The sequence below is a fragment of the Sorex fumeus genome, unplaced genomic scaffold (assembly GCF_029834395.1).
Source record: "Sorex fumeus unplaced genomic scaffold, SorFum_2.1 ptg000093l, whole genome shotgun sequence".
NCBI classification, from domain to species: Eukaryota; Metazoa; Chordata; class Mammalia; order Eulipotyphla; family Soricidae; genus Sorex; species Sorex fumeus.
Genome location: NW_026606150.1, coordinates 7,210,726 through 7,226,144, shown reverse-complemented (window position 1 = coordinate 7,226,144; position 15,419 = coordinate 7,210,726). Strand labels below are relative to the sequence as shown.

Here is a 15,419-nt window from a genome sequence, read left to right as displayed (position 1 = left end):
GGGTCTGTGGCTCTTCTTCCCTGTCCTCCCCTCCCCCTGCACCCTGGCCCCCTCCCCTCCCCTCTCTGGTCCCCCGCTGGGACCGGGCGCTGGAGGCAGCAAAAGGTGCGTCTTCTGGGGTGCCCGACGGGACGGCGGTTTCCGCCACGGCTGTCACACCTGGAACCCGGCGGCCGTGCCCGGGACCCCCACACAAGCGCGCGCGCGCCCCCCGGCCCTCCGTCCGCCACCCGCCTCGGCCCCCCTTCTTGTGCGCCGCCTTGTTGCGGGACATCAGTCATCCGCGGCGTCTCCATTGTGCGCGGGATTGACGGGGGGCGGGAGGGGGTGACAGGGCCTGGGGCGGCCGCCTCGAGGCCTCGGTCTATAATTTTCGGAGGCATAATTGGCGGGGGAGGGGGCGGGGCGGGGCGGGGCGGGACCCTTCCGAGCCGGGAGGGCGCGCGGGGGCGCGGGGAGCCGGCCCGGCCCGACGGCGTGCGCAGGCGGCACCGGCCGAACCCCGACCCCCGCGGGGCGGGAGCCCCCACCCCCTTTTGTTGCAGACCCTCTTCCTCTCCGCGCTCCGCGCAGCCAGGGAAATTTCACCGCATCTGGTGAAAATCTCTCTCTCTCTCTCTCTCTCTCTCTCTCTCTCCTCCCGCTCCTCTCTCCCTTTCTCCCTCTGCGGCGACTCTCTCCCTCCCTCTCCCTCGCTCAGTTTCTCCCTCTCTCGGTCCCTCTGTCCTGTGTCCTTCTCTCCTTCCTTCTTTCCTTCCTTCCTTCCTTCCTTCCTTCCTTCCTTCCTTCCTTCCTTCCTTCCTTCCTTCCCTCCCTCCTTCCCTCCCTCCCACTCTCCCTTCCTTCTCTCTCCCCCCTCTCCCTCTCCCTCTCCCTCTCCCTCTCCCTCTCCCTCTCTCCCCTCTCCCTCCCTCTCCCCGACTTTGCCCCCAGCAGCGCCGCGCGGTCGCCCCGCCGGCCCCGGGCACCGAGGCGCGCCCCGAGCGGGCTCCGCGCGCGTCCCCGCGGCCGCCCCTTCCATGGGCGCCGCGCTCGCCTGCAGCGGGGCGGGCGCGATGCCGCGATGGGCCTGAGCTGGCTGCTGCTGCTCGGCCTGCTGGGGCTCGGGGGACCCGCGGCGGGCCCCGGGGCGCGGCTGCGGCGCGATGCGGGCGGCCGCGGCGGCGTGTACGAGCACCTCGGCGGGGCGCCCCGACGCCGCAAGCTCTACTGCGCCACCAGGTACCACCTCCAGCTGCACCCCAGCGGCCGCGTCAACGGCAGCCTGGAGGACGGCGCCTACAGTGAGTGTCGAGCGAGGAGGGTCCCCGGGGCGAGCCCCGAGGGCGCACACCCCGCAGCAGCCGCAGGGAGCCGTCGGCTCCTCGGGCGCGCCCCGGTCCGGAGTGCAACGGGCGGCCCCCCAGCTCGGGACAAGATCGGGGTCCCTGGTCCCCGCCGACCTCCTGCAGGGGCGTGCAGGGGAGCGTGGGGGCGAGGAGACTCAGGTCGGAGAGGGGCGCAGCCCGCCCACCCGTGGGGGCACCCGTCCGCGCGCTCCAGGGCGCTGGCCTGCGGGGCGCGCGCGCGGGCGGCGCAGGCTGGGTCCGGCTCTGAGAAGTTTAAGCCCTTTGAGTCCGGGAGAAAAGGAGGGGGACACGGCATTGACCGTCGTCGTGATTCTGTGGCGACGTCGCCCCCTCTTGCGCCCCCGGGGACCCGCGGCAAGTGGCCGGCGCCGTGCCGGATCCGCCCGCCGTCTCAGACGCTCTTCGGGGGCGCGTGGAGGAGGCATCCGCCGCCTTCGGGTGAGCTGCCTAGGAGGCATCTGGCTCTGGGGGCGCAGAGACCGCGCCCCACACTCGCAGAGGGACCCGGAGCGCCAGATGCGCTCGGGGCTCCCGGCTTCCGGCTTCCCCGCGGCGGACCCCGGGCTGGTGCTCGCGCCCCTGGACGCGGCGTCCGGGAGCGGTTAGAGGCGGCGCCAGGAAACGAAGGTGGGATGCTCGGGCCGCACGAACCCGCCGCTTCTTGCAGGGGCGCCGGCTGCTTTGGGGTCGCGTCTGGACCGATGTTGGCACAGCTGCCAGCGCGCTCAGGACGGTCCCGGGAGCGCCCGCGCGCGGACAGTGCTCGCCAACCCTCCCAATCCCAGAGCACTAGAAATCAGGGGGGCGCAGAGAGGTGTGTCCCCACTGTTTGCCCTGTACCCCACCTCGGGTGACCACACTGGCCTTGGGGTGCCCGCGCAGATGACCTGGACTGCGCGCTGACCTCTCTGCTGGCTTCCATGGGGGCTCCAGGCACGGCCGAGGGGCGCCCCCTGCAGAGGGCATTGCCCAGCTTCCTGAGAGCAATGATGGGGACATGGCGCCCACCCAGCCTTTGTTGCAAGCCCCGCAACCCCCCAAACGTCCAGAAGGAAAGATTGGGGTGCACTGTCTCGGCAGAGTGCGTTGCTCGGCTGAGCCAGCGCCAGCTACCTGTGGCTAGGGTCGGTGCCTGGATTGCAGGGCAAGGGCACCTTGGTGGGTTCTGTTATCAGCTCCTTGGGGCCTTCGTTTCCCTGCCCCCACCAGGCGCTCGAGGGATCCCCAGGTGAGACTCAGAATCCCCGGCCACATCTGGGGCCCCCTCTGGGGTGCAAGTTCCAGCCCTGGTGTGTCCAGCTGGGGGGTGGCTCCAACCAGGTGGTCAGTGTCTCTCCCAAAGGCCCAGAGCCAGGACAGAGGACGGGGCCTTCCTCATTTGGCCACAGGGTCCCGTTCTCCCTGCCCAGCTCCCCTCCCCCCTGCCAGGGCAGGGCCCCGCAGGGTGTGACGACCTGCCCCTCCCCAGGCATCCTGGAGATCACCGCGGTGGAAGTGGGCATTGTGGTGATGAAGGGCCTCTTCTCCGGCCGCTACCTAGCCATGGACCAGCGAGGCCGGCTCTTCGCGTCGGTGAGTCCGTCTCTCCCGCTGGGCGAGGGGTTCTGGGCTTTGCATCTTGCCCAGGTACCTGCGGGATCAGCCCCAGGACTGGCAGGGGGCTGGCAGGGGGCTGCCCACAGGAGCGAGCGGCTGGAGGTGGCTGCTGGGGCGTTAGCTGCACCCCCCACACACACTGCCCATCCCACCTTCACACTCTGCTTCCACCAAGCCTTGCCGTGAGCTCCTGAGCCAGGAAAGCTTGTCCCCCACCCCGCCCCGTTCCCACTGAACTCGAGACCCAGTTCTGGGACACAGCGAGAAAACTGGGCACGGCCACCCCACAGCCCCGAGTGGGCAGGAAAGAGCCTTTCACGTGCCCCCAGAATGAACCAGGACTCGGGGAGGAGGGGGGACCAGACCCAGACGGCAGCTCTGGAACCCCCTACCCCACTGCACCAAGAAAGAGTGGATGGGGGCGCTGAGAGACGGGACAGAAGGCACGTGGGGACCCCGTTGGATCCCTGGCACTACAGAGGGTCCCTGAGTCCCACCAGGAGTGACCTCCGAGTGCAGAGCCAGAAGTCAGCCCTGATCAGCCCTGGATGTGGACCCGAAAAGCAAAAACCAAACTATGACAAGGGTCCCCTGGTAGGGTCAGGGCTGGAAGCAGAGTAAAGTGCTTCAGGCTGGGAAGCCTGAGGGGGCCCAACCCTCATTACCGTAATTCTCGTTACCGTAATTCTCCTGATAGCCCCGAGGCAATGACAGGGTTTCTGTCCCCCACATAGCCGAATCCTCTCTCACCCCTTCTCCACTCTCAGTGGGCTTTGGGGCGGGTGGGGAGGTGCTGATGTCAGTGCCGCCATATCATTAAGTCTGGCGTCAGGTAAGAAAGGGTCAAGCAGAGTTTCTGCACTGGGGCGGGGGGGGGGGGGTAGGCAATTTGTTCACCAGATATTTCACTGTTTGGCTTAGGAACCGTGGTAGTTGGGGATCACCCAGGGCCCTGGGCCCCCTCATGGCAGCTGAGTCTGGGAGTAGGATCCCAGGGTACCCAGCCCTGCCTCCAGCTGCCTCTGGGGGCTGCAAACTGCAGTGGGGTTTGCTAGGGGCTCTCCTCAGCCCCCAGTTTTCCCTGGCCCCACCCCACAGCCAGGAGCCAACTTGCTGTCTGAAAAGACCTCAGGGGCCAGAGCGATAGCACAGCAGGGAGGGCGTTTGCCTGGCACACGGTCGACCCGGGTTCGATTCCCCGCATCCCATAGGGTCCCCGAGCACAGCCAGGAATGATTCCTGAGTGCATGAGTCAGGAGTAACCCCTGAGCATCTCCGGGTGTGACCCAAAAAGAAAAAAAAAGTGAAAAGGTCTCAGGCCACCCATGCGGCTCCTCCCTGCCCAGAGAAGGGGTGCCCCGGGCCAGGGGTGAGATGGGGGCTGGGTCGGGAGGGGAGGGGTGCTGAATCTCTTTCCCTCTCCCGGACTGAAGTCAGAAGCAGCCCTGGCTGTTCTGCTATGTGGCGCCCCAACCCCCAACTCAGCTGGGAGCCTAGGGGACCTCCCCTTTCCTCGCCATGCCAGCCCATCTGGTCCCACTGACCTGTCCCGCGCCCATGGGTCCGTCCACCTGTCTCCTCCTGCACCCAGCCAGCACTCATGCCCTGCTCAGCAGTGCTCTGGAACTTACTGTATGTTCATGCTCCTTGCTGAGCCAGGGACGCAGAGCAGAGATGGCCACTCTCCTGGCCGTGTGCAGCCCTGGGTCCGATCCCAGCGCTACAATCACCCAGCAAACCACAGGACAAACCAACGCACGCTCCATGCTGGGGACGTGCCGAGGGGCGTCCGAGGTCGCCTCCCTCCACGGCTCCCAGGAACTTCCCGTCCCCCACCCCCACCCGTGACCCCGGCTGCCTCAGCCCAGCCCAGAGAACCCCCCTCCCGCTCTCACTGCCTAAGTCACTCTGAAAATTCTCCATTTCCCAGAGCTCCGTGCCTGGGAGTTCCACCCCCTGGCAATGCCCACTGGAGTCCACCAGCTTTTACAATGTTCTAGAGGTGCCTCCTGGGAAGGGGGCTGCCCCATGGCTTCCCGACCTCCCCCTGTACCCCTGCCTGCCACCCCCAAATGAGATGGGAGCGGGAGCACGGCGCCCGGTGGTACGAGTCGTTATGGGCTGGGGGCGTCGGAGGGTCCAGGTTCCGGTGGATGTCGGCCACAGGTCTGACACCACCCGCTTCCTCCCAGCCACTTTCGTCCCCCCAGAGCCCCCGCTGCAAACAGCTCAGTGACCTGATCTCTGTCCTTCCCATGTGTCCACAAAGGCCCTCTCTGGCCCACAGCGGGCAGCGCCCACCCCAGCAGCAGAGTCTTCTCCGGGAAAGGGGGTCGTGGGAGCAGCTGTCCACCCGGCCCCCCAGAGTTACTCTGACTGCGGCAGGACAGCCCTGAGCACCCCCAGCATGCTGACAGCTGTGACACGCTCTCCCAGGCCAGGCAGGGTCTCTGGGACTCTGTGCCTCAGTTTCCCCATCTGTAAAGGTTGGCCTCAGGCACTGCTCTGAGCTCCAGGCGTTGTGGGGGTGGGGGGCAGAAAGTCTGGGGTGAGCAGAAGCAGGAGCTCCCTTCCCCTCTGTGCCCTCGAGGCCCCTCGGGGGTCAGGGTCTGTCTCCCCCCTTCACCCCGCCAGGTAGGTCTGACCCAGCCAGCCCATGGCCCCCCGTGGGCTGTGTTCTGGAGAGAGGAGCCTCAGGGGTCTCCAGCCCTGTCCTTGGCACACAGTCCGACACGGTGCCCTCACCTCCCCACCTCCAGAGCTGGGACCCGCCCCCCACCACCCTGCACTTCCTCAAGCACCCACAGAGACCTCCACACAGTGGGTCCCCCTTAGCCTCCTGTGTCCACCCACCCCCAGGCTCTGGGGCTCAGCGTCTGCAGACCCCCAAACTCTTCATGTCCCCCTCTCTTGGGTCTTTGCTCCCCAATTTGGGGGGGGTCACAGAGGCAACTGGCCCCGCCCCCTCCGCTGCAGTGCCCGTGGGGGAGGGGGCAGGGGAGCACCCTGGGGTGCCCAGGATGCTCGACAGAGCAAGAACCAGAGCTGATCTCCTGCGCGGGAGGAGGGGGCGGGCGGCGTGGAGGAGGGGGCCCCTGACGCGGCCCGTGCCCCCCAGGAGACCTACAGCTCCGAGTGCGAGTTCGTGGAGCGGATCCACGAGCTGGGCTACAACACCTACACGTCCCGCCTGTACCACAGCGCGGCGCGCGCCCCGCGCCCGCCCGGCGCCGAGAGACTGTGGTACGTGTCGGTGAACGGCAAGGGCCGGCCGCGCCGCGGCTTCAGGACGCGCCGCACGCAGAAGTCCTCCCTGTTCCTGCCCCGCGTGCTGGACCCCAAGGACCACGAGATGGTGCGGCAGCTGCAGCGGGGCGCCTGAGGCCTCGGCGCGGGCGGGGACTCCCCGCACAGTGCTCGGGCGCCACCACCACCATGGGCCTTCCCCGGGAGCTGACCCAGCTCCCCGCCTCTCCCGCGTCCCTGCGGCGGTGGCTGGGTCCAGGGCCAAAGGAGCGCACCCCAGACTTGCCCAACTTCGAAAGGGGGGGGGGGCGGATAACCAGGGGGATTGCAGGCCGGTCACTTCATGGACAGGCTGCGGTGGGCACGGTGGGCAGCTGGAGAGGGGGGCGGCCGCAGACATTAAAGTATTTTCTTCTAGTTGGTCTGGAATCACGCACACAGCCCCCCAAGGGGACCCTGGGGTTCAGGAGACCCGAATCTTCCTGAGACATGGCGGGTTGCAGAAGCCACATGGTCTGAGCCTGGATTTGGAGAACTGGAGCTGAACAGCTGGAACCCGGGTCTGGGCGGGACAGGACAGCCAGGAGAGCACTTGCCGGGCACATGCCCACGCCCTGGTACAGCCCCAGCCCCTCACGGAGTCACTGAGCCCCGCCAGGAGTGATTCCCGAGCACTAAGCCAGGAGTAAGCCCTGAGCATCACTGGGTGTAGCCCCCCCCCCCAAAAGTTACCTGTTCCTGGAATCAGTGGGTGGTTTGTGAGGGCGGAGAGGAGAGCCAGACACAGGCAAGCACGCGTGTAAGAGTCACGGGGAGCCCCGGCACCTGCCACGCACAGCACGCAGCTATGACACGTACACAGCACATGGGGCAGCACATGGACACAGCACACGCCCGGCCCCGTGTGTACAGCACACAGTGCACACCTAACACACGTCTACAACACGCAGCACACAGCTATGACACGTACACAGCACAGAGACAGCACATGGACACAGCACACGTGTTCAGCACACAGCACGACGTGTTGGAGGTGCGCTCAGGACTGTGAGTTCAGGACACTCCTGTACCACACACACACACACAGCGCACAGCAGCGCGAAGAGGCGAGGCCACTGCCCTGGGCTGTCCTGGCCCCTCCCCCGCCTCCGGATCGCAGGTACACACTCAGGGGTGGTGTAGACTGAGGGTCATGCCAGCCTCGGGCCAAGTCAGGGGGACGGAGCCAGGTCACACCCTCCCTCTGCACAGCGAGGCCCCGCCCCCTGGACCAGGCCCCGCCCCGCCCATCAGGCCCCGTCCATCCATCAGGCCCCGCCCCGCCCCAGTCCATTAGCCAATTTTCGACTCTGATGCAGTGTGGGGCAGGGACTGCTGCCCTGACCCACCAGGGGGTGTCCTCGTCCACCTCATGCCTCCACTGCCCTCCCCCTGCCCAGTCCACCGCACCCAAGACTGCATCACACAAGGACCCCCGGGACTCCAGGGAGGTCCAGATCCCTCCACCCCCAAAGCGCATCCTGCTCCCTGCCCGCTGCGGGGCTGGTCCGCGCTGCCTCTCTGGGTGGGGAGGAGCCAGGCAAGGTGAGAGCCTGTCTCTCCATCTGGCTCTCCGTCCGGCTCTCTGTCTGTCCATCTGTCTGTCTGTCCGTCCGGGGCTTTGCAGAAGCACCTGCCTGCATGGGATATAAAATGGGGCAACTTCTGAGGAAAAGGGGGTACAAAGCCTCAAAACTCAGCCCAGCACGTGTGTCCCCCAGTTCTGGGGAGAGACCCCAGGAACTGAAGCCTCGAGCCCCGCACCCCAGGATGAAAGCTGCAAGCATCCCCAGGCAGGGAGGGAGACAGGCAGATGTAAACCTGATACCTATCAGCAAGGGGTCCTGCCTCCACCTCCAGGGAGTCCTCGGGGCTTCTCGCCACCCCCAACCCTCCACCCCGCAGTGTGAGACCCCACCTATGAGGACCAGCCAGTCTGGGTGCGCGTACTGGGGACCCACACATGAGACAGGAGCAGCACAGACAGCTGGTACTGGAGGAATGACTGCCTGATTCAGGGGCAGTTTCCGTTTGGGAGGAGAATGTTCTGGAAAGGGTGGTGGTGACGGGTGCAGAACCAGGCGAATGTGAGGCTCAGTGGAAGAGCACCCAAGCCCTGCACATCTTGACTTGGGTGGGACTGTGTGGCCTTCGTCCCTCCCTCCACTGGGCTCAGGCTTGGAGTCAGGAACGTGTCATGTGAACAGCCTTCCCCCCCCCGGACCCCGCTGCCCATCCCGCCCTGCCCCCCCATCCCTCCTTGCCCCCAAAGGGGTCCCTCTTACTCTCCTCGGGGAGGTGGGACCAGCGCTGGTGACCTGGACCTTCAGCTGCTCCTCGCGGGCCTTTGAACCCGAGTCCCCGGGGTGGAAGGACTTGGGGTGACTGGCACATCTATAATTAGTGACGCCCCCTTTGGAGGGCGACCTTGCTGGCCGCATTCCAGGGCTGCGCCAGATATAGCCCCCCGAGCTGACCCCTGGCCCGGGCGGGCTGCGAGAGCTGGAATACCAGGGCGGCTCACACTTGTGCCTCAGCCTCGCACCCCGGCAACCCTCTCTCCGCAGAAGCAGGGAGAGGGGCTTCAGGGTGGGAGCGGGAAGCAGGGCCGAGCCAGCCCCGCGGGTCCCAGCCTCAGGTCCCCAATTCCCCAACGCTCCAAAGTGAGGAGAGACAGGTGGCCAACGGCCTGCAAGTAACACAAACCAGAGTGGACAGAAAGGCTGAACATAACAACCCAGAAGGGCTGGACGCAGCCCAGAGCAACGACCCCCCCACCGGCCCCTTTGTGGGGGAACTTGGGGAGCGCAGGGGGGGGGCAAGCTGAGAATCCTGGTTTCAGTACAGAAATTTTGAAGATTTGTTTCTTCCTACTGGTCACATAAATACATTTATCTGCTTTCGTAGAGTCCGTCGAGCGGCAGTGCTGCTCAGGGCTCCGCCCTCTGCTCATCCATCATTTCACTCACTCACCCGCTAGCCTCCCACTGACGCTCGTCTGTCTGCCCATTCCTCCATCATCCTAACACCTGTCCTTCTGTCAAAAATTCATCTATCCACCTCCTTATCCATCCAGCTACTCATTGTTTCATCCATCTACTCGTTCATCCTTCCTCCCTACCTTTCACCCACCCATCCACCCACCCATTCATCCATCCACCAACCATCCATCCATCCATCCACCCACCATCTATCCACCCACCCATCCATCCACTCATCCAACCATCCATCCACTCATCCATCCACCCATCATCCATCCATCCATCCACCCATCCATCCATCCACCCACCCATCCACCCACCCATTCATCCATCCACCAACCATCCATCCATCCACCCACCATCTATCCACCCACCCATCCATCCACCCATCCACCCATTCATCCACTCATCCATCCACCCATCATCCATCCATCCATCCATCCACCCATCCACCCATCTATCTACCCCCCCACCCCCCCACCCATCCATCATCCATCCATCCATCCATCCACCCACCCATCCATCCATCCATCCATCCATTCACCCACCCACCCACCCACCCATCCATCCACCCATCCATCCATCTACCCATTCATCCACCCATCCATCAATCCACCCACCCACCCATCCATCCACCCATCCATCCATCTACCCATTCATCCACCCATCCACCTATGCATCCATCCACCCATCCACCCACCCATCCATCCATCCACCCACCCATCCATCCACCCACCCATCCATCCACCCATCCACCCACCCATCCATCCACCCATCCATCCATCTACCCATTCATCCACCCATCCACCTATGCATCCATCCATCCACCCATCCACCCACCCATTCATCCATCCATCCACCCATCCACCCACCCATCCATCCATCCATCCACCCATCCACCCACCCATCCATCCATCCATCCATCATCATCCATCCACCCACTCATCCATCCACCCACCCATCCATCCATCCACCCACCCATCCACACACCCACCCATCCATCCACCCATCCACCCATCCACTCATCCGTCCTCCCACCCCCCAATCTCTCCATCTAACAATTCATCTGTCCATCCATCCATCCTTCTATCCACCCACCCACCCACTCACCTACCTCCAGTTCCCACTTCCTTCTCTGCCCCTCTGACCAGCAGCAGCGCCCCCTGCAGGCAGAGTGGCCACCCAAGTAGCACCTCCATGCTGCGGGGACAGGAGTCGGGGTTTGTCGGGAGACAGAGGCCCATCCCTCTGTACGGGGCAGGCTGGGAACCTCGTCTGGAGAAAGCCGGAGTGCACCGGGCTGCCAGGGTGAGAGCCTGGGCCTTGTCTCCAGGCTGGGGGCCCTCCTGACCCCGGCCCTGGTCCCGCCCCCTGGTCCTCCCTCCCAGCCCACCTCCCGGGACGGGACGCGCGAGGGTCCTCGCATCTCGGGGGCTGCGGAGCTGGGGAAGGAGCAGCCTCATGGTGAGGGTGCTTGGGGTGCTCCCCCCTGGGCTCTCTGACCCCTCTGACTTCTGCTCTCTTTCCTGGCCTGGAAACAGGGAGCTGGGAAGCCCCCAGACTGTGGCATCATGACCAGAGAGGGGCGGGGGGGGGAGACACCCCTCCCTGGGCCTTTGTCCCCAGGCCACAGCACCTCCCAGCAGCCCTGACCAGGTGAGGTGATGGACGGACAGACAGCGGGGGGTGGTGCTCAGACCTGTGGGGCCAGAGGGGAAGGGGCGAGGGGCCTGAGTGCGCCAGGGGGTGGGACTGTGTGGAGCTTGAAAAGGCCCTTTCTGAGAAGACCCCCGCGGAGCTCTGCAGGAAGCGGAGTCCAGTGGGCAGCGCCCATCCTGCTCTCAGGCCAGGCTGCCCTCCCTGTCAAGTCCCCAGGGCAGGGCCGAGGGGCGCCCTGCACACAGCCAAGCCCATCCCAGCACCACCAGGGGTCAGTCCTGAGAGCCCCCAAACCTAAAAAGAGAGCTCTTGGGGCTGGAGTGATAGTAGGGCTGGCACACGGCTGACCCGGGTTCCATCCCCTATGGTTCCCCGAGCACTGCACGGAGTAATCCCTGAGCACAGAGCCCGGAGTAACCCCTGAGCGTTACTGGGCATAGTTCATCTCCCCGCACCCCTCCCCAAATTAATTAAATAAAGTTCTTCCACCATGGCAGCTCTTTCCTGACCTTCTCCCTCCCACCGCCTGCACTTGGCTCCGCCCCAAGCCCTGCCCCTCCTCGCTGCCCCAGGACCTTGACTGGTGCTGAAATTCTCCTTCCACCCTGTCTACCTGCCCAAACGGGAGAGATGCCCGGAGGAATGATGGATCCTCTTGGATAGAGCACCTGCCTTGGTCACGAGTTCAAATCCCCCCGAGTCCCACATGCGTCATCCTGGCTTGAGTGGGGCAGCTCTGTTCCTCAGATCCCTGGCACAGCAGGTCACGTCCTGCTGCTCTGTCGTGTAGTCAGCTCTGTGCCCGGGAGCCATCAGAGAGGCTGAGCACTGACCCCGGCAGGCCATAGCCATCCCTTTAAATACGGCCCTGGTGAGCACCATAGCTAAGAGCACTGTGAACCCGGGAGCTGGGGCAGAGGGCAGGGGCTCAGACTTTGCATGCAGGGGGCCCTGGTTTAATCCCTAGTACTGAGTGACCTCTGAAGAACCCAGCTGAGGTTTGTGTGGGTGTGCCCCAAAAAAAACAGAACCAAAAATAGTGCAAGATGGGGACCGGGAGGCGGCACAGTGGGAAGTCACTCACCTGGCACAGGGCCGACCTGGACTCGATCCCAGTGTCCTCCTTAGCTGCCCCAGCCCTGCCAGGAGTGGTCCCTGGGCGCAGAGCCATGAGTAAGCCTGAGCTCTGCCGGGTGTTATCCGCCCCAAGTGTGCAGCACCACAGCTGTGCAACTCTTGGCCCCCAAAGTGACAATAACACCAACCATGGAGGGAGGAGGAGGCATAAAATAATTTTTTTCTGTTGTTTTGGGACCACACCTGGCGATGCTCAGGGGTTACTGCTGGCTCTGCTCTCGGGAATCACTCCTGGCAGTGCTCAGGGGACCACGTAGGATGCCGGGGATCAAACCTGGTTCGGCTGTGTGCAAGGCAAACGCCCTCCCCGCTGAACTATGGTTCCGGCCCATAGATACATTATATTTATTTATTTTGCTTTTGGGGGTCACAGCTGGCGATGCTCAGGGGTTACTCCTGGCTTGGCTCTGCACCTCAGGAATCACCCCTGGCGGTGCTTGGGGGACCATATGGGATGCTGGGAATTGAACCTGGGTGGGCCATGTGCAAGGCAAACGCCCTACCCGCTGTACTATTGCTCTGGCCTCCATAAATAATTTTTTTTCTTTTTTTTTGGGGGGGGGTCACACCTGGCAATGCAAGGGGTTATTCCTGGGGATGTAACCCCTGGCGATGCAAGGGATTACTCCTGGCGGTGCTCAGGGGACCATATGGGATGCTGGGAATTGAACCCGGGTCGGCCGCGTGCAAGGCAAACGCCCTACCTGCTGTGCTATCTCTCCAGCCCCCTCCATAAATAATCTTTTACAAAACCTTTAAATGTTAGAGACCAGTTTGCTGGGCCTGATCAGGGGCTGCGTCCAGGCCCCCGAAGGACGCACAGTCCCCATACCCTCCACTAAGCAGGGACTTGGCCCCCGTGTTCACCGGCTGGTCATGAGCAGGCAGAGATGGGCTGCTTCTCCGGGAAGGACGGGCCACACCCAGCAGTCCTCATCAGCTACTTCCTCCTCTGTGCTTAAGGGCTCGCTCCTGACAGTGCTCGGGGTCTTGTCTCAGCCCTGGAGAGACGGCTCGGGAGCCTGGAAAGGAACTGAGGACCAGTGACCAGGGACGCGCCAGCAGGCCAGCACGGTCCTTTTGCAGAGGTTTCCCGAGCCCCCTTTGCAGGGGATGTCCCAGCACCGCACACTCAAGGAAGGACCCACGTTGACCTCAGAACCCAGCTGCCCGTGACCAGGGATGAGCCCATCCCAGTCAGCAGGACGTGCAGCTGAGACCAACTTCCTGTGGGTGGGGGGGGGGAGGTGGAGGGGGGGCGAGTGGGGGTAGCAGGGCTCCCAGGTTGCTTTGGGCCTGGGCTGTCCCAAGTAGATGGGCAGGAGCCTGCTTGCAGTCCTGGGGCTTACCAGCAGGTGGCGCTGGACTCAGGGACAAAAGCTTGGGGGGCATCAGGCTGGCTGAGGTCCAGTTCGTGGGCCCAAGTCTGGTGGTGGCCCCTGGGAGTCTGACAGTCAGGGCTGGCTGGACGAGGGCAGGGGTGGGAGTGGGGCTACAACCTTCCCATCAGCCCTCCTACAGGGACGCAAAGGCAGAAGCCCCTGCCCAGACCGTGAGTGGGGTGATGGGGGGAGGGGCGGGGGGAGGAGGGCTGGCGTCCACTCCTGCGGGCTGTGCCCCCACCCCCCAGAGAACGTTCTCTCTGCCACCAGCTGCTTCTGCTGATGACCAGGACGACAAGGGAGGGGCCGACAGTGATGGGGACGGTGACACTGATGAGAAGGATGACAACAATAAAGGCCATGATGGTATCAGTGGGGGGCGGGGGAGGTCACTGATTGATTTGGCAGCAGTGCTAATGAAATTCTGCTCCCAATTTGGTTTCTCACTTTCCCCGTGGCTAGACCAGGAGACTGGGCTCAGAGAGGGAAAGCTACTTGCCCTGAGACACACAGCCCCTAGGGCCGATGTCCACCTCAATCTCACGGCCTGCTGGCCTCGGGCTCACTGGGGGCTGAGTCTTGGCTTCACAGTTTGTCTCAAGTATTAAGCCAGTGAGTTCTGCAATGCAACTCCTGGCCCGGGACCTGGTTCAGAGGGCTAAGCACAGGTTCTTGTGCCTTGGGTTTGATCCCTGCACCGCATGGTCCCTCAGGCATCCTTGGGGTGTCCTCTTCCCCAAAGTACTGGGGAAATACTGGTCATTTGATCTGGGTCTGTGATCCCCAATATCCGGGGTCCTGATGTAAAACCACTTTTGTGAGTGAGCCCAGATGCCCCCCTGTGGATGGGCGCTTCTCCCCCAGTCACTCAAACCCTCTCACTCTGCGGGGATGCAAGGACGGCGGGTACAAACCCCATTGTGCTGCTGGGGAAACTGAGGCGTCGGCCCTTCTGCAAAGCATGGGCTTGGGCCAGAAGCGAAGGTTGCTGCCCACCGCAACCACAGCCCCTGTGGGTAGGGGACGGGCAAGCACTAGGCAAAAGACAGATTTGGGTACGTGAGGCCAGCAAGGAAGCCCTTGAGTTCATGTTGTGTCTCGGGGCTCTCTCAGGCCTCCTGCGGGAAGTAACCCGTGAGAGGAACCCTCGGTCCCCAGTGCTCACACACGGCCGTGGGCTGGGGTCTTCCCACATGCACCCCTGAGGTTAGTTCCAAACCCCCGAATGTAAATTCAGAGCTCCCCTAGACCCGTTGACTCTCCTGGATGGCCTCTGTCCCTCTGTGAGTCAGAACCCAACTGTAAACTTAAATCCAGGTGCTGTGACCAGGTCAGGGCCACAGTTCAAAGGGGCGGGTCACATGCTTTGCAGGCATGAAGCCCAAGCTTGATCCCCGGCACTGTGACTGCGGGAGGGAGTCATGAAGTCAGGTCTGCACTGCGGGACAGCACTGAGCCTCGGAGACAAAGCAAACAAAAATAACCAGTGCAAAGGACAGGGAAGCGCCCGCCCATTAAAGCAGGTCAGGGGCTGCTTCCCACTCCGCAGCAACTCACGTTCCTGTCACCTTGTCTCTCTAAAAACCATCTGATGTCATGGACCTTGGGCTCCAGCCATCACGCCCACATTCTGCCCAACAGCAGTAAAATAAGAAGGTGCCTGAGGACACCACCCAGCGGCCACACCCACTCGTGCTGCTTACCTCCCATTGGCCAGAGTTCATCTTCCAGGGGCCACACCCACTTGCACTGCTTCCCTCCCATTGGCCAGCTTTCATCTGTCATAGGCCACACCCACTTGCACTGCTTCCCTCCCATTGGCCAGCATTCATCTTCCAAAAGCCACACACGTGGGTTCCCTCCCATTGGCTTCCCTCCCATTGGCCAGAGTTCATCTTCCAGGGGGCCACACCCACTTGCACTGCTTACCTCCCATTGGCCAGAGTTCATCTTCCAGGGGCCACACCCACTTGCACTGCTTCCCTCCCATTGGCCAGCATTCATCTTCCAGAGGCCACACACGTGGGTTC

General features: G+C 63.5%; 1 protein-coding gene across 1 annotated transcript; it reads left to right on the top strand.

The window, feature by feature from the left end:
• Positions 1-1,063: 1,063 nt before the first annotated feature.
• Positions 1,064-6,327, top strand: FGF3 (fibroblast growth factor 3). The gene is made up of 3 exons (XM_056131589.1): positions 1,064-1,283; positions 2,818-2,921; positions 6,064-6,327. The coding sequence occupies exons 1-3, from the start codon at positions 1,064-1,066 to the stop codon at positions 6,325-6,327; spliced, it is 588 nt and encodes a 195-aa protein (XP_055987564.1).
• The last annotated feature ends 9,092 nt before the right edge of the window (positions 6,328-15,419 follow it).